At 39.0% G+C, this 21,999-nt stretch overlaps 1 protein-coding gene and 2 non-coding genes across 6 annotated transcripts in view; 2 read left to right on the top strand and 1 right to left on the bottom strand.

Annotated features, from left to right (window-relative positions):
• Positions 1-10,595: 10,595 nt before the first annotated feature.
• On the top strand, positions 10,596-10,702 carry LOC145608370 (small nucleolar RNA R71). The gene has a single exon (XR_014105793.1). It is a non-coding gene; the product is annotated as a small nucleolar RNA R71 (small nucleolar RNA).
• A 4,421-nt stretch (positions 10,703-15,123) lies between these two features.
• LOC145608627 (small nucleolar RNA R71) lies at positions 15,124-15,230 on the bottom strand. The gene has a single exon (XR_014105851.1). It is a non-coding gene; the product is annotated as a small nucleolar RNA R71 (small nucleolar RNA).
• Positions 15,231-19,313: 4,083 nt separating this feature from the next.
• The window catches only part of LOC145598275 (serine/threonine-protein kinase ATG1c-like), a 39,167-nt gene continuing 36,481 nt past the window's right edge, over positions 19,314-21,999 (top strand). For all 4 annotated transcript variants that reach the window (XM_081654624.1, XM_081654616.1, XM_081654608.1 and 1 more), the window contains exon 1: positions 19,314-19,979. In XM_081654624.1, the coding sequence (XP_081510750.1) occupies positions 19,710-19,979 (270 nt within the window). In that variant the 5' untranslated portion in view covers positions 19,314-19,709. The remainder of the gene's footprint in view (positions 19,980-21,999) is intronic.

Raw genomic sequence — 21,999 nt, 5'->3', positions numbered from 1 at the left:
CCATGAGATCTACCGTCTGAGAATGACTCGAGCGTACAACAAAAGAGTACACAAGCTTCCTTTAAAAGTTGGGGACTTTGTGTTACAGAACTTATCGTTAAGCTAAGTTAATAACTTAGCAGCTAGTTATCTTTTATTTTAAGCTAAGTCAATGACTTAGTGGCTATTCAATTCTTTAACTGAGGTCAATGGCCGGATGAATATTATTTAAAATACTGTCTGCTCCAACAAGAGTACGACTATCTGCTCCAACATGAGTCGGGCAACTGGCGACATCCATTCGGGCGAATTCGTCAGGGAGAAGCATCTCCCATTTAGGTGGCACATTGCTCTACAAAAATAACAAGCGGCCTTACCGAATGCGCTAAAGCAGCGCTCGCAGTCGTTTGATTTAATCTAACTTGAAATCTAAAAAGCACCGAGTCTTCCGCCTGTTCTAGTACAGATGGATGACGGATACTATTTCAGGATTAGAGGCTACCTTACCGTCTTTCATTGTTATGGGGCAAGGCAGGCGAACCAATTGTTAGCAGTCGTCTCTTTATTCCGACCAGTTGGCTGCTTAGCATTTTCTTCTTCCTCCTCGTCCTCCTGCTCATCCCCAAAAGACTCTCTGGAGGAGCCCGATGCCTCGGTAGTGGCCTTGGTCGCCTCTTCCTCCGCCTGTCGAAGGAGTTGGGCGTTGAAATCATTGTTGTCTTGATCAAACTTGGATTTCCAAGTATCATAGTAAACACCCGGCTGAGCCGCCTGCCAAGCCATCCGCATGATGGCCTCGTTGTCATCTATCATCTGCTTGACAAGGGCCTCCTTTTCCTCCTTATTCCGAGCCTTGTACTTGGCACGAAGCTGCTTCTCCTGGTTGGCCAGACGCTTCTCCAGGCGGCCAACCCTCTCCTTGGCTCTCTCGGCCTCCTGCTTGGCCTCGTCTAAGGGCTCAAGTTTTTCCTTAAGGCCCTTGTTCTCGGCCTTAAGCCCGTTGATCCTCGTCCGAGCCGCCTCCAAGTGTTGTTTCACCTGCAGGTTTGCGTCCGCCTAGGAATACATCATATCAAGTGTCAATAACTCATTTTGAGAAATTTCAAATTGAGCTCTGTCTAAAGCGGAGGCGGCCCGGGCTTTAGCAGCCGTTACCTCTTTGGACTTCTCCAAGATTAGCTTCTTAAGCCCTTGAACGCGCAGCATGGCCTACATCCGGATAAAGGGGCAAACGGTTAATATCAGGCGGATACAGTTGTAACTTGTAAAAATCTTTAACCAAGTTGTTACCTCGCAAAGAATCCCCAAGATGCCATCCAAGTTCAGGGTGCCGACTCCTCGGACAGATGCCTTGTCCTCTGGGTCGAGTGCCCGAAGCATCTCCCTGGCCATCTGAACAACAGCCGGCCTCTCAGCCGGAGCTGCAGAGGTCAAAAATACAAGTTAAGCATAGGCCAAATGGTCCGCATCTTTGCAAAAATTTCAAAGGGAAGTAGCCTTACCATCTGGCTGCTCCTCCTCCTCTGTGACGGGCTTCTTCCCGTCTCCTGCTGAACTGGCAGCAGAGTTGAGTGGCTTGCCACCCTTCGATACTCGTTGGGCATCCGGCTTGCTGATCCCCCTATCAACTTTGAGACGGGAGGAGTCGTCGGCTCCCTTCCTTGGCTTATGGGAGATATGTTTCCTCTTATTACCAGAGGTGCCCACGTCTCCAACCCCAAGTTTCTGCACCTTAAGGTCAGATGGTTTAGAGGGAGAAGGCTTGGTGGAACCACCCTAAATCAATAAAGAATAGTCAACAACCATGCGGACTGAAACGAAATTTGCCTAAGTAAGATGGGCTTTTACCTTGGGAGTTCCTCCTGTTCTTTGATCTTCGTTCGTCCGTTTAAGAACGTTCGAACGATACATCGCTGCAGCAGCTGCAATTGGCTTCTTTGAGGCCGAGAGCTTCTCCATAGCTTTGTCTGCACAAAGAAATATGAGTTAGAAATCTGCAAGCAAAGTCTTAAAATAACTAAGGCCTTACAAAATGCAAATGGCCAACCACCTCTCGGCATCTCTGTACTCAGCCCGTAGGCGGCCAAGTACACCCCATCTGAAAGCCATTCATAACCGGGAATGTAACTTTGGGGGGTGACCTCCTTCTCCCCCGTATGTTCGTTCGTCCGGATGGACAACTGGAACAGACCTACGTCAAAGATCTCATCCTGGGCTCGCCTAGGGAGAGGCGGCAGGGCTTTCTTTCCAGCCAGGAGGGGCGGTTCCTTGTTCCACTTGTTATATTTGTCATTCAGGCGGCGGTCGGGGGAATGGACAATGTAAAACTTAGTCCTCCAGCTCTTTCACTTGGACTCCTTCCCGATTGCCATCATGTACCCTTTGTAAGTGGACAAAGTGTACCAGCCTTCACTGCTTGTTTTGGGCGCTCGGCTTAGGTAGTGCATGTGGGCGAACGCCTCAAAGCTGGGATCCACCTCCAGCATTTCACATGCGGCAACATATTAATCCAGGAGTTCGAGACCAGTTGCCAGATACCCAGTTGGTCCATCAAGAATTCTCTCCACTGCTGTAGGCGTCGTTTGAAGTGCGCCTACGTTAAAAGCATGTTGTGAATATGCTTGGCACTCATAGGAAGTGGGAATTGACATTACGATTAGGGACAACAATTAGGGACAAAGCAAAGTAGGGAGCCGCCAACAAGTTTTTAAGGAACTTGTAAACCGTTCACGGATCATAGAAAGGCAACCACGATAAGGGACAACGAAAGGCAACAACGATTGACCCGTGAAGGTTACACCCCATTCATAATCCATGAGATTACTAACTCCATATGGTTCGGAACCACGAAAGGAGGATCGGGGATGATAGTACAAAGTGAGTCATGGAGTCACATTCGCCCGTATTGGTCTCTACTCGATTCTTATAGTGAAAAGTGATTCCTGCGATCTCAAAGGCATACAAACAAAATATTCAATTTGCTCCAAACTATTATTAAGCTAAATTGGTTGAATATTTGACAGGCTAAAGTCGTATCACCTAATCAAAAGTAATTCCTAAATCCTCTAACTAATGTAGATAAGGAAGTAGGGTCGAATCCACAGAGAAACGAGTCTTTCTATTCCTAATTAATAAAAATAATCTAGATTATAAAGTAACCAAAATATAATAATCAAAGGAAACTAAACTACGAAGATTAAGAATACGGAGAAAACAATGAATAAAAGGCCTAGGGCATAGGTTCACCAATAAATAATATTCCAGGGTAAAACATAATAATCAATCATCAATGCATACATTAATCAGATCATAAAGGGCTTTCGCTACGTATTACAACCACACAATTAATTTACTGGTATTAAATCTCATCTCTCGAATCTCGACTTAACCATTTATAAATTAACCTGCCTATTGAAACTAGACCTGAACATTAATTCTCATCTGTCGAATCTCGAATCAATTTTGTCAAACTCATCCATAAAAGATCTGCGCAAATCTAGTCACAGAGCATTAAATCAATCAATAGGAAATTAATCTAGCATTGACAATTAACAACAATAAATTACCCCTTCATATTATTTATGAATCCCCATAAACCCTAGAAATAGAACTACTCACACATAATTAAAACTAAACTAATCAAAGCAATAAAACAAGACATGATCAAAGGAATAAAATAAATAACTAAGATTAAGAAAAGAGAAATCGTTACCAAAGAAATCTGGAATTAAGAATAGAGTTAAGAACAAAGTATATGAGAGAGAAACTATTCTAAAAGCTAAGTAGAGAGAGAAAATCTAAAAGAGAAGGTCCTTAAAATTACGTACAAAAATCGTACTTAAACCTCCCTAAAACAAATCCTAATTGAAAACTAATTAGATCCCCTAAAAAACACGCGCCCGATCGAGCCCGCCTTTTTCTCTGCGTACTCTTCTAAAAAGCCGTGCCCGATCGAGCTAGCAGCTCACCCGATCGGGCGCGCCTTTGGCCACGCAACAGCACAACTCTCGCGCGCCACGCCCAATCGAGCTAAGCTTGCCCGATCGGGCCCTTGCTTAACCTCGAGGCTTGGAACTTCGATTGGGCTTATTTCTTCGACCCAATCCAGATATCCACTTAGGGTCTTGATCATTCGGTCCAAATACCTTGGTATCCCGATTACCGAGCCCTTAATCACCGGCTTGATGACTCCAACCGGCCTTGGGCTTCAAAGATGGTCGTGCTCCTCCAATCTCCATAGTTGATCCATGAAAACCCGGGAAAACGCTTCAAAAATGCAATTTCCTACAAAACTCAACCAAAACTACGAAAACACTAGAAAACACCAATTAGTAATAAAAGTGGCTCAAAAGAGCCAAAAACACTACCAATTATGACCAAGGGACGGGGGTAAAATACTATATAAAATAGACACATCAAACTCCCCCAAGCCAAACCTTTGCTTGTCCCTAAGCAAAGATCTCATCAATGAATAAATAAATATGCTTCACCCCAAAAAGTAAAAATCAAGCACAAACGATTCAGGCTAAATCAAATAAACATGCTTCAAAATCAACCAATCAAATCCATCTAATTGCCCTTCTTCCCTAACAATTGTCAAATAGAGCAAACCACAAGAGCATATAGAATTCAAGACTAGTGCTCACACACTCAACTCTCATTTATGTGGCGAGTAAAAGATGTACTCGATCGCTCTCCAACCAACCCCTTTATGTGAACAATGCCCTCCCAACTCACACTCTCGTGTGTATAAAAAGATGTACGCTCAACCTACTAGTCGACTCAAAATATGTCAAATCATAACTTGCATTGATAAACAACACTTTCACATTCATACAACTCTTATGCACAAAGTTCGGAAGGTCTTTAAAGCTTGTAATGTAAGGCTAAGGTAAAGGGTAGGAATCATTTGGGAACAAGTGAGAGAAAAGCTATGCTTAAGGGAGAAAATCCTAGTAAAACCCATGATCAAAATAAATAATGATCAACATCTCCTACACAACCAACTCTAACAAAAATCCACCAAATATACTCTAATCATAAACAACAATCCCAACACTTACAAAATCACTCATAATATATAATAATGAAGAACGGGAGTGAATAAACAACTTTATTTTCCAAACTTGATTTTTCATTGAATCTCAATTTTTCTTCCCTTTTGATCAACCTCCAACTAGAACATTTGAACATTGAACACTTTTTTTTCTTCTTGAACTTCTCTTTTTTTTTCATAACATCATACTTTATTTTTTTCAAAGAAAATAAAACTTTCAAACTCATCAAAAATAAACATGATCAAGAACAAAATAACTTCTCAAAACCCACCCAAATTGTGCAAATAATAAGCACACTACAAACTCCCTCACCTCACTCACTAATAGCTCCCCCAAGCCAAGCTTGGGACTAGTAACCAATGGGGCAAAATAGGCTTGTAATATGGCTAAATAAACAACAAAAAGGTCAAGGCAACAACATGGGTAGCAAGAAGGGAAAAAATGTATCTACAATCATCTGGAGGCTACCTAAAAGAATGAACGCCTTTGTCCTCCTCAATGTACATATTAATGAATCATATAAACATTACTTATAGTTGCAAATTAATACTCAAATTCATTGACATACCAGAAACTATCACACATTCCTAACCAAATCAACTAGTCAAGCACTATATTCACAAATAGTTGGCAAAATTGGCTCATGTTAAGGTTTCAAGGCAATCAAATATCAAATCATGATCAACTAATCCACAATGCTTATCATCATATACCAAGAATAAAAACAATATTTTCTCAAGTATGGGACACAAGGAAGCATGATTTATAATTCATTGGAACGTATTTTTGGAATTTTTTTTTTCGATTTTTTTTTTTTGTATTATTTTTAAAATAGGAAGGCAATGAATAATATGAAAGCAATAAAAACTACACTAGAAAGCGAATAAAACTATACTAGAAAGCAAATAAATAGAGAAAAGGAAGAGAAGTACCCAAAACAAGATCATCCCCCCAAGCCAAATCAAGCAATGCCCTCATTGACTTGGGATTGTAGCTAGAGTAACTACTCCTCATCTTCATCCATCATCGAATAGCCTCCCCCCATGGCTTGGACCGGCTCCTCCATGGCTCGAACCACCACCTCCGTAACCCGAACTACCTGCAAAATAGTTAGGGTCTACATTCCCCCCAAGCCCACCAAAAGGGGCATCGGTCCCATAACCGTGGACCGAAAAGTAGTCCACATAGGTACCAAAGGCACTTGGGTCCGAATATCCTCCTTGAGGATATTGAAACCAATCGGGAACAAGTGATTCGGGGGGAATAGCCCCTCGACGTGCATAGTCATCATACATGGGGTATAAACCCCTCCCAAGGTTTCACTCCACATGCCCCACCCTCCTATCTAGGGACCCTACTCTAGTATCTAAGTATCGCACCATACTCTCCACTCTCCCTTGCCCCATCTAAATCCTATCTAGCTGGCTTCTAAAAGTCGAGAAGTCATAAGGGGTGTTTGGGTCGATGTTATAGTTCGTGGAAGAAGTGGGAATGTCATAAGTGTAGGAATGGGGTGGTGGTTGTGGTGAAGGTGGTGCTTAATGAGCCGCTTGAGCCTCACCTTGGTTACCTAAAACAAAGGTGTAAGAAGGTTGACCCTTCTCAAACTTAGTCAAAACGGGGTTAGGCAACGTAAAGGCATTGTCCCTTCTACCCGACTCCCTTTGGATTACCTACCAAGTTTCACCCCCTATGGCATTGATCCAGTTGAGGCTACCTAAGTAGGGTAAGTCCATATGAGTTGGGCCTACTAACTTCCTAAAGTCGTTAGGAACAAAGTTAAGGTGCTTGACCGCTATGTGGGTGACTAAACCGCCAAAATAAATAGGGGCCCTAGACCTACCACTCTCGGCCGCGTTGGCCGCCCGTTAGAAGTGTTGGGCTATCCTATGAGGTATGTTTAGTTTGTCACTCCTAGGGATCATGTAAGACCCTAACAACTCTAGTTCATCCCTCCTTACATTGGCGGGTTCATGCCTCCTAAAGATAGTGAGGCCAACAAACCGTTGCCAAAATTTTGGCACCGGATGTTGTATCCAGGTGCCCTTGGCATGTCGGAGGTTTATATTAGCATCCCCCGTGAGGGATTGATAAGCAACGGCAATGTTGTCTTGGGGCGATTCAATAGGTCTATCCGATTTTAACTCAAATAATTTACCAAATTCTTTCAAAGACAATCTCACATCATTATTAAGCAAACGAAATTGAACATGAGTAATCAAAGCATTAGATTTTATAACATTAAAACTAGAAATAAATTCCAAATTTAAATAGTCATAAGTATCATAATGCAATTGAAATAAACCACTCATTCCAATACCCTTGAACAATTTTTCTACCGGTTTATCAATTCCTAATCTAGAAAGCGTAGAATGATGAACAAAACGTGTAGGGATTACCTGCCTCGAGATGAGGTTGAGCATCCTTTGTCGTTGTTCTTGGGAGGTTATCACCACCTCGCTCCATCCCGGAATTTGCAGCTCCGGGTCAACCAATGGTGGTTGTTGTTGCCTCGAGCCTTCACCCCTTACGGTTCTAGATCTTTTGGAGGCCATTTTTGTGAGAAATGGTGGAATTTAAATCTTTCTCTCTCTTAGGGTTTTGAAAAAAAAAATTGAGAGAAAGTGGTAGAAATTTAGTGTAGATCAAAGGGAAAGATGAGAGGATTAAGAATATGTAAAAAATTTTGAGTTTGGATGGAAGAATTAGAGAAGATCTTGAAAAGAAGTATAGTTTGAAGGTATGAAAATGGGGGTTTTATAAAGAGAAAATGATGAAGAAGAAGATGAAATAAGGAGAAAGTGGGAAAAGAAGAGGAAGGAAAGAAAGGAATAGGTCGGCCAAAAAGTGGCGCGCCCGATCGGGCAAGCGTCGCCCGATCGGGGGAAAGTATATTTCTCTGAAAACTCAATTGCGCTCCCGATCGGGCACGAATGCAAAGGGAATTTTCGCCCTTTGCTCGCCCGATCGCGCGAGATTCGCCCGACATATCTTTTCTCCTTACTCGATTTCTCAAAAATTGCGCCCGATCGGGCGAAAATAACTTGATTTCCAACCTCACTTGCGCGCCCGATCGGGCAAGCTTCTCCCGATCGGGTGAAAATAAAGCTAGAATTTTCTTTACTGTCGCGCCCGATCGGGCGAGCCTAGCCTGATCGGGTCCGTGCCCAAATCGGATTTCTTCTTTTTTTCAACTTCTTTTCTTAAGTCTCCGTACCTGTTAAATCTATACCTGTACAAAAACACTTGTAAAAGGTAAAATTGCACTCTCCTCTCCTCTCTAAAGAAATAAAAAAATAAATAAAAATAAAAATAAATAAAGTAAAATAAAATAAAAACTAGTCTAGAAAGCAAGAAATACGGGTTGCCTCCCGCCAAGCGCTGGTTTATCTAGGTCCCACACGACCTTCTTACCAAGTACAAGAACTAGGACCCTTGAACTAACGCTTGGCCGGGTGGTTTCTCACCCGGTCGAGCGATGTTTAAGCTACGACGCGACTTCCTGACATACCCTGTGGGACGCCAATTCACCTTATCTGGTGGATCCTCCTTGACTTGGACTGGGGGTTCTTCAATGCTATGCACTAAAGATCCCTCTTCGATCGAGGGTTGCTTCAAATTGTCATTGCATTTAGCACTTGCAACTCGATATGGCGGAACACTCACCGTAGGCTCAATTTCCACAACTTGCTTGATTGATTCAACCTTTTCATCCTTAAATCCAAGACCGACAGTGTAGAGGGCTCTTTCTATTGCATCAACTTCCTTCTGCCATTTGTCTATCTCATCTGAAAAGGATGCAACACAAGATACCGCCTCCAAGGGATCTTTTGCAAGAGCTTGGGGCTTGTTAGAATAACTTTGAACCGCACTAACACTAAAGCACTTCTCCTCTGTCATGGGGCTTTTAGGGGTATTATTAAGATTAAAAATAATTTTATCGTCCCCTACTAATAGCGTTAGTTTGCCACTTCTCACATCTATAATTGCTCTTGCAGTGTTGAGGAATGGTCTACCTAAAATAATTGGGGTTTGCATATCCTCAGCCATATCAAGAACAACAAAGTCAACAGGTATATAAAATTTACCTATGCTAACAGGGACATCCTCTAAAACACCTATGGGGTATTTGAAAGAACGGTCGGCCATTTGTAGAGTAATATTAGTAGCTTTTAATTTACCCATATTTAACTTGGAACACGCAGATAATGGCATAACACTAACGCTAGTACCCAAATCACACAATGCATTATCAATCATTAGATTGCCAATATGACAAGGGATAGAAAAACTACCCGGATCTTTTAATTTAGGTGAAGATTTATTTTGAAGTACGACACAACACTCTGCAGTGAAAGCTATTGTCTCTACCTCACTAATAGACCTTTTTCTTGTCAATATTTCCTTCATAAATTTTGCATATGCAGGAATTTGTGTGATTAATTCAGTGAAGGGAACAGTTACCTTCAAATCTTTTACCATCTCCAGAAACTTACAAAACTGCTTATCCAAATTTGTTTTCAAGTGACGATTGGGGAATGGAAGTTTGATAACTGGCTTTGGAGCATTATTTCTCTTATCTGGAGTGGCCACCTTCTCTGGAGTCGTATCCTACAATGTATAATTAGATATATTAGTACTATGCTTTAGCCCTGCAGGGCTATTAGCTACATTGTCAGGTTTAACGGAATCAAGATTAGCATTATTTATCAAAACAGGTTCATCGTCTCTGGGCATAGGGGGCCCTTCATAGTTTGAACCACTCCTTATAGTAATTGCATAGGCTTGATCCGTAGGCCTGGTCAGCTGTGCTGGTAGAGTTCCCTGTTGACGGGCTTGTAGAGTAGCGAAGTGTTGCGCAATTTGATTATCTACAATATTATTATGTGCCAAAATTGAATCAATTTGGGCATCTCTACTCTCCATGTGCTTCTGCATGTTAACCAGCATCGCTCTAATTTCTACCAAAGCAGGGTCGGAAGATGAGGAGGGTTGTTGTGGTTGGTTCTTCTGGCCAGCATTGGGGTGGTAATATTTCTGCTGTTGTTGTTGTGGCACCTGTGGTTCTTGTGGTGGTGAATTTTGAACATTAGTACTCCGGTAGGAAAGGTACGGATGATTCCAATACCTAGGATTGTAGGTGTTGGAGTATGGGTTATTCTGCCTATAAGCTTGAAAGGCATTAACTTGCTCCACAAACTCCTGCAATCTTGTTCCCAATGACCTAAACTTCCACAATTTTCACAGAAAGCCTTATTAGCATTATTATTAATTGCAGAAACATTAGCTACATTAGTAGTGCTAAGATTATCTAATTTCTAACAGATAGATGTTAATTGAGCTTGCAAAAAGGATACAGAGTTAACACTATGCTTCCCCTTGTTAGCAAAACCTCTAGGATTCCCATATTGGGAATTATGAATCGCCATATCTTCGATAACTTGACCTGCATCATCAACATTAAGATTCATAAACCTCCCACTAGCTGCAGAATCTAAGATTATTCTAGATGAATTTCCAATGCCATTGTAAAAGGCTTGGATTAACTGCCATTATGCCAAATTATGGTGGGGGCATTCTCTTTGTAGGTCCTTGAACCTTTCCCAAGCCTCATATAAAGTTTCATCGGCTTCTTGGGCAAAGTTCTGAATTGCACTCTGTAGTACAGTTGTTCTCTCTGTAGGATAATATTTGTTATAAAAATTCAAAACAAGAGTTTCCCAGTCAGTTATACCAAGTGTAGTTCTATTTAAACCAATAAACCATAATTTGGCTTTTCCAGTTAAAGAAAAAGGAAAGAGAATCTCCCTGATTTGGTCTTGTGTGACCCCAGCTTGCTTGATGGTATTACAGTACTGACAATAGTCTGCAATATGAAGATTTGGGTCTTCACCCTTAGCTCCACTAAATTGCTTCCTCTCTATCATCGTTATAAATTGGGGTTTAATCTCAAATTGCACCCTATCAAGAGCCGGAGCAGGAGTGAGGTGTGGAAAATCTGTAAGCTTTGGTTGTGAGTAATCACTAAGCTTCTTTGGAGCCGTCATCTCTGATTCTGGATCAAATGATACCTCTGAATCGCTAGAACCAGTTGGAGGATCTCGGTGATTATTATTATCACCAGAATCCGCCAGAATTTGCTTGTAAATATTCTTCTGTATATGGAAGGATCGTTCGATCTCAGGATCGAATGGGATGTAACCTGATCTGGAACACCTGGGAATAAACAAAGAAAACTAAAAGCAAATATGAGACTTGCCTCAAAGAAATAACGTTCTCTGAGACAAAAAAAAATAACCTAGACTACAGAAATAATCAGAAATAAAAATAAAACCGTTTCCCCGGCAACGGCGCCAAATTTTGACAGGCTAAAGTCGTATCACCTAATCAAAAGTAATTCCTAAATCCTCTAACTAATGTAGATAGGGAAGTAGGGTCGAATCCACAGAGAAACGAGTCTTTCTATTCCTAATTAATAAAAATAATCTAGATTATAAAGTAACCAAAATATAATAATCGAAGGAAACTAAACTACGAAGATTAAGAATAAGGAGAAAACAATGAATAAAAGGCTTAGGGCATAGGTTCACCAATAAATAATATTCCAGGGTAAAACATAATAATCAATCATCAATGCATACATTAATCAGATCATAAAGGGCTTTCGCTACGTATTACAACCACACAATTAATTTACTGGTATTAAATCTCATCTCTCGAATCTCGATTTAACCATTTATAAATTAACCTGCCTATTGAAACTAGACCTAAACATTAATTCTCATCTGTCGAATCTCGAATCAATTTTGTCAAACTCATGCATAAAAGATTTGCGCAAATCTAGTCACAGAGCATTAAATCAATCAATAGGAAATTAATCTAGCATTGACAATTAACAGCAATAAATTACCCATTCATATTATTTATGGTACCCCATAAACCCTAGAAATAGAACTACTCACACATAATTAAAACTAAACTAATCAAAGCAATAAAACAAGACATGATCAAAGGAATAGAATAAATAACTAAGATTAAGAAAAGAGAAATCGTTACCAAAGAAATCTGGAATTAAGAATAGAGTTAAGAACAAAGTATATGAGAGAGAAACTAATCTAAAAGCTAAGTAGAGAGAGAAAATCTAAAAGAGAAGGTCCTTAAAATTACGTACAAAAATCGTACTTAAACCTCCCTAAAACAAATCTTAATTGAAAACTAATCAGATCCCCTAAAAAACACGCGCCCGATCGGTTTGGACTTGGCTTAATATTTGGCCATAACTTATTCGTTATAACTCGGATTTGGGCTTATAATATATCGTTGGAAATATCTTTTCAAGCCTCATCCAATTATTAAATCATTGGACCCATAATATGGACCAAAATTAACTGGATTAAACGTTTTTATAAAAAGGACACGAAATGAATGATTTTAAAGGACACGAAATGAATTATTTTTGGTTTAAAGGCACAAAAAGAGGAAAATAAGTTATGGTTAGGGGAAATGGGCTAGGAATTGGGTTGTTTTTATGAAATGAAAATATGGATTTAAGCACTCCAATATTAAATACTCAACCCAGCCAATAATGGCGGTGAAAGGTTATTCCTCATCGGGTTTGGTTTTGGGGAGACATTTTTAGGTGTCTATAGAAGCCCCCACTTTGACTGAATTTGTAGAAACGTCAGTTTTGAAAACGATAGTCAAAGTAGTCGATAGGGACGGAGAATGATTTAAGACGTTCAGTGATCCTAAATCACTCTATATACGTCAATACCTGCAAAAAATGTTAATTCCACAGATAAAAGAGTAAAGGGATAGAACGCTTATATGACACCAGTGTATCGGTGACAAATGAGTTTGGTATTTTCCTATGCTTAAAGGAATCCACTGGAAGACGTTAGTTGAAATGCTTTCCATGCTTGAGGAAACCCGACAGATGAGTTTGGTAGCTTTCTAAGCCTGAAGAAACCTATCGGATGACACTTTCCATGCTTGAGGAAAGTCGATGATATGTCCAATTTATATAGTGTTTTACCCCCATCCCATGGTCATAATTAGTAGTGTTTTTGGCTCTTTAGGGCCACTTTTGTTACTAATTTGTGTTTTCTAGTGTTTTCGTAGTTTTAATTGAGTTTTACAGGAAATTGCACTTTTGGAGCATTTTCACGGATTTTCATGGATCAACTACGGAAGCTAGAAGGACACGACCACTCTTGAAGCCCAGGATCGGTGAGAGCCGGTGATTAAGGGCTCGGTATGTGATACCGGGGCTGTTGGATCAATTAATCAAGACCCGATGAGGAAATCCAGATTGGGCCGAGGAATCGAGCCCAATCAAAATCCAAGCCTCGAAGAAGAAGTCGGGCCTGATCGGGCAAGCATACGCCCGATCGGGCGGGTGCGCGCAAAAGCAAACCTCAAGGAAGAAGCGCGCCCAATCGGGTGAGCGTAGGCTCGATCGGGCGCAGCATACCAAGCAAGGGAAGAGTAAAAAGGCGGGCCCGATCGGGCGGCCCTTCGCCCGATCGGGCGCGTGTTTTTCTTAGTAGCTGATTAGTTTTGTTTTAGAAGTGTTTAAGTACGAATTATGTACGAAAATTCGGATTACCTTCACTTTTAGATTTTCTCTCTCTACTTAGAATATTTTCTCTCTCTTAAATTCTCTCTCAACTTTGTTCTTAATCACTTTCATTAATCCAGATTTCTTTTGATAACAATTTCTTGTCTCTTAATTTCAGTTATTTTATTTACTTCTTTGATTATGTCTTGCTTTAATTATTTAATCAGTTTAGTTATGATGATGCTTGAGTAGTTTTATATCTAGGGTTTATGGGGATCTAATAAATAATATGAAGGGGTAAATTTGTGATTGTTGATTATCAATGCTTGGTTAATTTCCTATTGATTGATTTAATGCTATGCAATTAGGTTTGGCCAGATTTAATTGTATGAGTTTAGCAATATTAATTCGAGATTCGACAGATGAGAATTGATGTTTAGGTTTAGTTTCAATAGGCGGACTAATTTATAAATGGTTAAGTCGAGATTCGACAGATGAGATTTAATACCGGTAAATTAACTCTGAGATTATAATACGTAGCGAAAGCCCTTTATAATCTGATTAATCAATGCTTGATGATTTCTTATTATGATTTGCCCTGGATTATTGTTTATTAGTGAACCTATGCCCTACGTCTTTAATTTCTCCCTACTTTATTTCCTCCGATCTTATTCTTCGTAGTATAGACTTTAATTACAACAATATTGGTTACCTTGATAATTTAGATTATAATAATTAATTAGGAGTAGAAAGACTTGTTTCCCTGTGGATTCGACCCTACTTCCCTATCTGCTTTAGTTAGAGGACTTAGGTAATTACTTTTTATTAGGGGATACGACTTTACCCTGTCAAAATTTGGCGTCGTTGTCGGGGAAACGGTTTTATTTTTATTTTCTAATTATTTTTTTGTAGTCTAGATTATCCCCTTTTGTCTCAGAGAACGTTAGTTCTTTGAGGCAATTGCAATTCTCATATTTGTCTTTTATTTCAGGTTACATCCCATTCGATCTTGAGATCGAGCGCTCTTTTCATAGGCAAAGGAAAATCTATAGACAAATTTTGGCGGGTTCTGAAGAGGATAACGGTCGAAGAGATCCTCCCTCTGATTCTAGTGACACAGAAATTCCTTCAGATTCAGAATCAGAGATGACGGCCCAGAAGAAACTCAATGACTACTCGCAGCCAAAGCTCACAGATTTCCCGCACCTTTCTCCCACTCCAGCGCTAGATGGAGTTCAGTTTGAAATCAAGCCCCAATTTATCACTATGATAGAGAGGAAGCAATTCAGCGGAGCTAAGGGTGAAGATCCTAATCTTCACATCGCAGATTTCTGCCAATATTGTAACACCATTAGACAAGGCGGGGTTACGCAGGACCAAATCAGGGAGATTCTTTTTCCCTTTTCATTATGTGGCAAAGCTAAATTATGGTTTAATGGTTTAAATAGAACTGCACTTGGTATTACTGACTGGGAAACTCTTGCTTTGAATTTCTATAATAAATATTATCCTATAGAGAGAACAGCGGTACTAAGGAGTGCTATTCAGAACTTCGCTCAAGAGGCCGACGAAACGCTATATGAGGCTTGGGAGAGGTTCAAGGATCTATAGAGAGAATGCCCCCACCACAATCTAGCACAATGGCAATTGATCCAAGCTTTCTACAATGGACTTGGAAATTCTTCTAGATCAGTTCTAGATTCTGCAGCCAGTGGGAGGTTCATGAATTTAAATGTGGACGATGCAGGACAGGTTATCGAAGACATGGCAATCCACAATTCCCAATACGGGAATCCGAGAGGGTTTGCAAATAAAGGAAAACATAATGTCGATTTTGTATCCTTTTTGCAAGCTCAATTAACGTCTATTTGTCAAAAATTAGATAATCTTACTGCTACTCCTAACTCTGTAGCTAATGTTTCTGCTGTTGCTAACAATGAAGCTTTTTGTGAAAATTGTGGAATTGTAGGGCATTGGGAGCAAGATTGTAGGAGCTTTATGGAACAAGTTAATGCCTTTCAAACCTATAGGCAGAATAACCCATATTCCAACTCTTACAATGCCGGTTATCGGAACCATCCATATCTTTCGTACTGGAGTACCAATGTACAAAACCCTCCACCTCCACAACAACCACAACAGCAACCCCCACCACAGCAAAAATATTACCACCCAAATTCCGGCCAGAAAAGCCAAGCATCATCCTCTTCATCTTCCGACCCTGCCATGACAGAAATTAAAGCAATGCTTGCCAATATGCAAAAGCATATGGAAAGTAGGGACGCGCAAATTGATTCCATTTTAGCCCACAATAAAATCATGGATAATAAAATTGCACAACTTTCTTCTACCCTACAATCCCGGCAGCAAGGAGCTCTACCTTCACAACCTATCCATCCTACAGATCATGCTAATGCAATCACTCTAAGGAGTGGTTCACATTATGATGGACCTCCTATGCCAAAGGAAGATAGACCAGTTCCTGATCTAGATTCCTCTATACCAAACGTTAATCCTGCTAACCCTGCAGGGCTACAAATAGATACTAACTCTACTAATGTTTCAGTGCAGGGTAAATCTCAGGATAAGGGAGGAGATGTGCAGAGCCCGGTTATCAAACTTCCATTCCCTAATAGACAACTCAAGAGTAAGTTTGATAAACAATTTGGTAAGTTCTTAGAGGTTGTGAAAAACCTGCAGGTAATAGTTCCTTTCACTGATTTAATCACTCAAGTTCCTGCTTATGCTAAATTTATGAAAGACATTCTGACTAGGAAAAGGGCCTTTAATGAAGTAGAAACTGTAGCTTTCACAGAGGAGTGTAGCGCTTTATTGCAAAACAAATCCCCTCCTAAATTAAAAGATCCCGGTAGTTTTTCTATCCCTTGTCACATTGGGAATGTTTTTATTGATAAAGCTTTGTGTGATTTGGGTGCTAGTGTCAGTGTCATGCCATCGTCTGTCTGCGCTAAACTTAATATGGGAGAATTAAAAGTTACTAATATAACTTTGCAAATGGCAGATCGTTCTGTAAAATATCCCTTAGGTATTTTAGAGGACGTCCCTGTCAGAGTTGGTAAATTTTTTATTCCTATTGATTTTGTTGTTTTAGACATGGCAGAGGATACGCAAATACCCATTATATTAGGTAGGCCTTTTCTCCATACCGCAGGAGCAATTATTGATGTTAAAAATGGAAAACTAACCCTTTCTGTTGGTGACGATTATGTTACTTTTAATCTAGGGAAAGTTTTGAAAGGGCCTATGCTAGAGGAAAATTGTTGTTATATTGATGTAATTGATATAATGGATGATATTTGTGATGATATCTTGCCACAGGTTCTTGCGAGGGATCCCCTAGAGGAAGTTCGCTGTGGGAATTTATCTAAAGACAATGCAAGCGTTTGGGGTAATGAGGTACAGGATATTGAAAAAGCTCTTTCCTTAAAAGAGTTAAGCCCCAAGGAAACAATGAAGGTAGTAAATTTAGTTCAGGAATCGAAACCTGCAGAGGTCAAGAAACCTGAGCTAAAACCTCTCCCTTCTCATTCAATTTGTAAATATTGGTACTTTATCGAAAATAAAACTCTAAATTAACAATTTTATCTTAAAATTCTATCCAAATTTGATTGAAATTAGAATTCTAAACGAACTTTTTTATCCTACAAATTGAATTCTGTATAACTCTATCCTACGTGGCGCAACACTTGGCGAAAAGTTGGAACGCCAAGTGTCGTTGTCTCGTCGTCTGGCTAAAAGTTTAGCTTTATATATTAGTTACTAGTTTTGTGCCCCGGCGATGCCTAGGTAGTTTATGGACTTTTAAGACAAAATTATACTATTATAATTCAATTTGATTGAAAATAGAATTCTAAATTAACTATTTTTGCTACAAAGTCAATCTATCTTTATCCAACGTGGTACGATATATACTTGGCGAAAAATTAAAATACTAAATGATGTTGTCTTGTGGCCTAATTATAAATTTATTATTTGGTATTTTATCGAAGAAATAACTCTAAACTAATAATCTTATTCTAAAATTCTATCTTAATTTGATTGAAAATAGAATTTTTTATCTTATGAAATCTATTCAAGGTGGCGCGACACTTGACGGTTTTTTTTTATCACATGAAGTCTATTATTTAAATCTATCCAAGGTGGCGCGGCACTTGGCGAAAAGTTGGAATGCCAAGTGTCACTATTTCGTGGCCTGGCTAAAAGTTTAGCTTTATATACTCCCTCCGTCCCAAATTACTTGCATCACTTTCCTTATAAGGCCGTCCCAAATTACTTGCAACATTTCAATAAAAGGCATGGTCCCACTATTTTTTTAATATTTATCTCAAATATCAATGGCCCACTATTATTTCACTTTTGTAAAAAAATGATAAAAAATTTACACCCCCCCTACCCATACCCCCTGATCTAATTTCACTTCACACGCCACTTTCTTTCCTTCATATTTTTTTTTATTTTACTTTTACTTTTGCAATTCACTTTCTCATTCCAAATTATTTTAACCCATTTTCAAGGTACTTTCCATTCATCTTCTTCCCCAAATCATGAAACAAATTACTGTAGATTTGAGAAAAAATCTCATGGATGATACTGAAAAACATCAAATTAATCCTGATTTAGCTAAAAACAAAGATCAAGACTCATTCATCTACCCTAATTCTGATGTAATTGGGGTTTGGGTCGATGATTCTGTAGAACCATTTTCAATAGTTCCTGAAACTCCGCCAGACGTTCTCCACACTCGAGAGCGTGAAGTGACTACTCCACCGGACGTTTTTCTTCCAAGTGCGTTTTTTTCGGTAGAGCACGGAGAGTGGGTTGTTCCCGACACTCCAGAACGTGAAGTGGCTACCACTCCTCTGTTTGTTCTTTACTCTCTATTTGCTGTGTTTTTTTTTTTTTTTTTTTTTTTTTTGGTAATCTACAGGTGAAGCTGAAATAAAGAAGAAGCATTTATTATGGTTCAATATATAAAGGCCATAATTTGGAAGCTCCAAATTCAAAAATTATAAAGTGAATTCTGGTGATGGGATCAAATGTTGGCGGTATAATAAAGTGAATTTTGTTGAAATTTTTAGTTTTGAATTTTGGTATTGTGGTGTAATGAAAAAATTGGCGGTGGAATGAAATCCACTATGGTGTTTGCCGGCAAAAATTAAAAAAGGAATCAAATTTTTTGGATTCACATGTTAGATGCACGTGTATCCAACAGCACACCCCACCCCCCCCCCCCCCCCCCCCCCCCCCAAAAAAAAATGCTATGGCCCACTTCCACTAGCTATAATAAAAAAATGCCCACTACCAACTTACATACATTATAATAAACAAGTCAATTACTTTGCATAAAATCCAGCGCCAGTTAAACCGTTGCAACTAAACCGGGACGGAGGGAGTATTAGTTATATGATATGATTATGAAGTAAAGTAAAAGTTTAAATTTTAAAAAATAGATTTAAGTAGGGAAAAAAAACAAAAAAATGCTTATCGAAACGGATCAAATAACCGTTAATTTTAAAATGATACTCAATAACCATACCCGATAACAAATTATCGGAACAGGTACCTGAACCGTTATGGTTATCAGATCGGGTACCCTAATTTTTGAAATGGTTACGAATCGATTTTTCGGGTAATTTTGCTTAGCCAATTTTCCTTTTTAGAATGAGACAAGAGACAAAAGTCAAGAGTAAAATAGGGATTATCGTATCTCCAGTTCAGGGCTTCAACAAAATCGTCTTCAACCTTCTTTCATCTTCTCTAAACATCTTCCACCATAATCTTCATATCTGAACAATTCTTTACCTGAAATTACTTAAAAATAAAACAAATCCCTACATCCATAGATCTACCGAAGAAAAGTCAAGTTCAAAGCTACGAAATCGGGTCGCAGAGTCCGGCGACCTGCGTCGCGACCACCGGCGAACTGAGTCGAGTCAGTGCCGTGTTCCGGTACGAACGAATCAGATCGCGATTCAGAGCAACGTACCGCGAACCTTGTAACGCTGTTCTACACCAGATACAAAGTTTAACTACCACCATCTTCATCATCATATTCTTCTTTCTCAATTCTAGGGTTTCAGAGACGATCATCAATGGCGCAATCATCAGGAAAAGGAGGAGAGAGAGTAGGAGGAGGTGGACCGAGATTGATTGGGGATTTTATGGTTGGGAAGCAAATTGGATCAGGTTCATTTTCTGTGGTTTGGCATGCTCGTCACAGAGTTCATGGTACAGAAGTTGCAATCAAAGAGATTTCCATGTCTAGATTAAACAAGAAGTTGCAGGAGTCTCTCATGTCTGAGATTTTTATTCTTAAACAAATTAATCATCCTAATATTATTCGTTTACTGGATATTATTGAGGTATGGCAACTTTTAAGTCATTCTCTTTGATGTTTGTTGTTTTCTCTTCAGCAATTGGTAGATTTATTAATTCTTAAGTATTTTTTTTTTTTTTTTGTTTTTTTTGAGTTTGATTTAAGTTAATGTTAGCCTCTAGTTTTGGACATTTCCACAATTTTGGAACATATTTTGAAAGCCCTTTTGGACTTGGGACATGTTCAGTAGCCGTTGGTTGAATGGATTACATTTTTTCTTTTCTAGCATAATTGATCTTGGGCACGAGGAATGTAAACTTCAGAGAGATTTTTATTTTTTATTTTTAATTTATTTGTTGTTGTTGTTGCATGTTTGGTAAGCTTATTCTGGATGTTGAACATCTTAGTATGTTGATTGGCTTTTGTGGTCATCAAAATTTTTATCATTAAGCTTTAAGGATGGGATTAACAATGCTGTATGTCGATTTTAGGAAGTGCTATGATGTTATTATTCTTCGTTTTCCCTTTTTTCATTAGCTCAACTTGCTTAAAGTTCAAAATTCGTTCGTATCTTGCTAAGTTGGGTTACTAATTGCTGTTGTATGAGGCCTTTCCTTCAATTGTTTTTAGCTGTTTGAAGATTTTGGAGCTTTGCTAACTAATTTTTGATGGAGTTTTGGGAAGTGTTTCTCACTAGCTCTAAAGAGACGTGGGGCTCAAGTGTTCAATGTGTATGATTATGGTTGACATAGATCTTATGAGTACTCGTCAAGTAGATTTATGCTACATTGGTTGCCCACAATTGTGCTTCTAATTAAGATTAGTAAAAACCTGGACCAGCTGGATACAAATATTTGAAACACCTATTTTAGTTGTACCACAACAACCTTTATCCAGTCCGCGACCAACACATCAATTCTGTTTTGCACTTTTGCGACACCATGACCATTCCTCTGATCACAGTTGAAGCAGTGTTTGTATTATGTTGGTTAACTTGTTGGAAGTGGTGGATATACTTATTTGTATTATGTTGGTTAACTTGGTTTTTTATTTATTTATTTATTTATTTTTATTTTTTATTTAAAATTTGAACTTATGATTTAATCATATTGGTGAACTAGAATATTTTTGTAGCATCTTGCAGTCATAGGATAAAGCTTTTGATGGTGTCATTGATTTTTTTTTTGCTAGATTATCTGGTGCGAGGATATTGAAATGCAGTGTTCTAGAAATACAATAAGAATGGAAAGTTTTAGGGGTAGAGAAACCTTTTATGATTTGATGCTTAGTGTTTAGGCAGTTACTTATTGTAGCTGCTCTCGTACTCATGTTCTTTTGGCTAGTAGAGGTCTATATTCAGAACTGGATGAATTTAAGTAATTGATGTGGTGAGGTTTTAGAATGCATAAGATTGTGCATTCCTGATCTTAAAGCTTTTAATATAGAAATTAGGCTGAGTGTGTTGAGGTGAGGTCTATTACTGCATCAAAGTTCACGGTCATGGCTCATACACGCAGCATTTTTACTTGGAAAGAGATGAGTAGCTTTTAGCCCTTAAAGAGTAAGGATAAAGAAAGTAATGGTCCTAGGAATAAGGGCTTTGTTTGCAAAACCTCTATTGGGATAATCTGTCATGCACTGGGTCAATGGGGTCAATAGCCCAAGTCAACCTCCTCTAGTGGTTTATACGAGGCGCGCAAAACAGGGGCAACAAGGGTCAAAAGTAGGAGGAAACAATTTGCAACATGACAAAGTTAATTAAAGAGAAGTTATGGAAAGAAAGCAAGCTACTTTAACAATGTCTCTGGATGGTTTTTCTATTTTAGCTAAGTTAGTCACATGTATTCTCTAAGGCTTGTGTATAAGCATTGTACTCAATCAATTAGTGAAATTATCCGGAAATTAGAGTGAATACTTGATGAGATTTGTAGCCTAAAGCTGCTAAGAGACTCATAACCTCAAGTTATGCTTATCCTCTTTAGTTTGTAGTTCGAATCCTTAATCAATTAAAAGTACTCAAGCTTTATCTTAATTGTGTCTAAATTAGTAATACGGGCGAGTGAAAT

This window comes from Chenopodium album, chromosome 2, assembly GCF_948465745.1.
Source record: "Chenopodium album chromosome 2, dcCheAlbu1.1, whole genome shotgun sequence".
Lineage (NCBI taxonomy): Eukaryota > Viridiplantae > Streptophyta > Magnoliopsida > Caryophyllales > Amaranthaceae > Chenopodium > Chenopodium album.
Note: the sequence above shows the minus strand (reverse complement) of the source record. Positions and strands in the feature narration are given on the sequence as shown.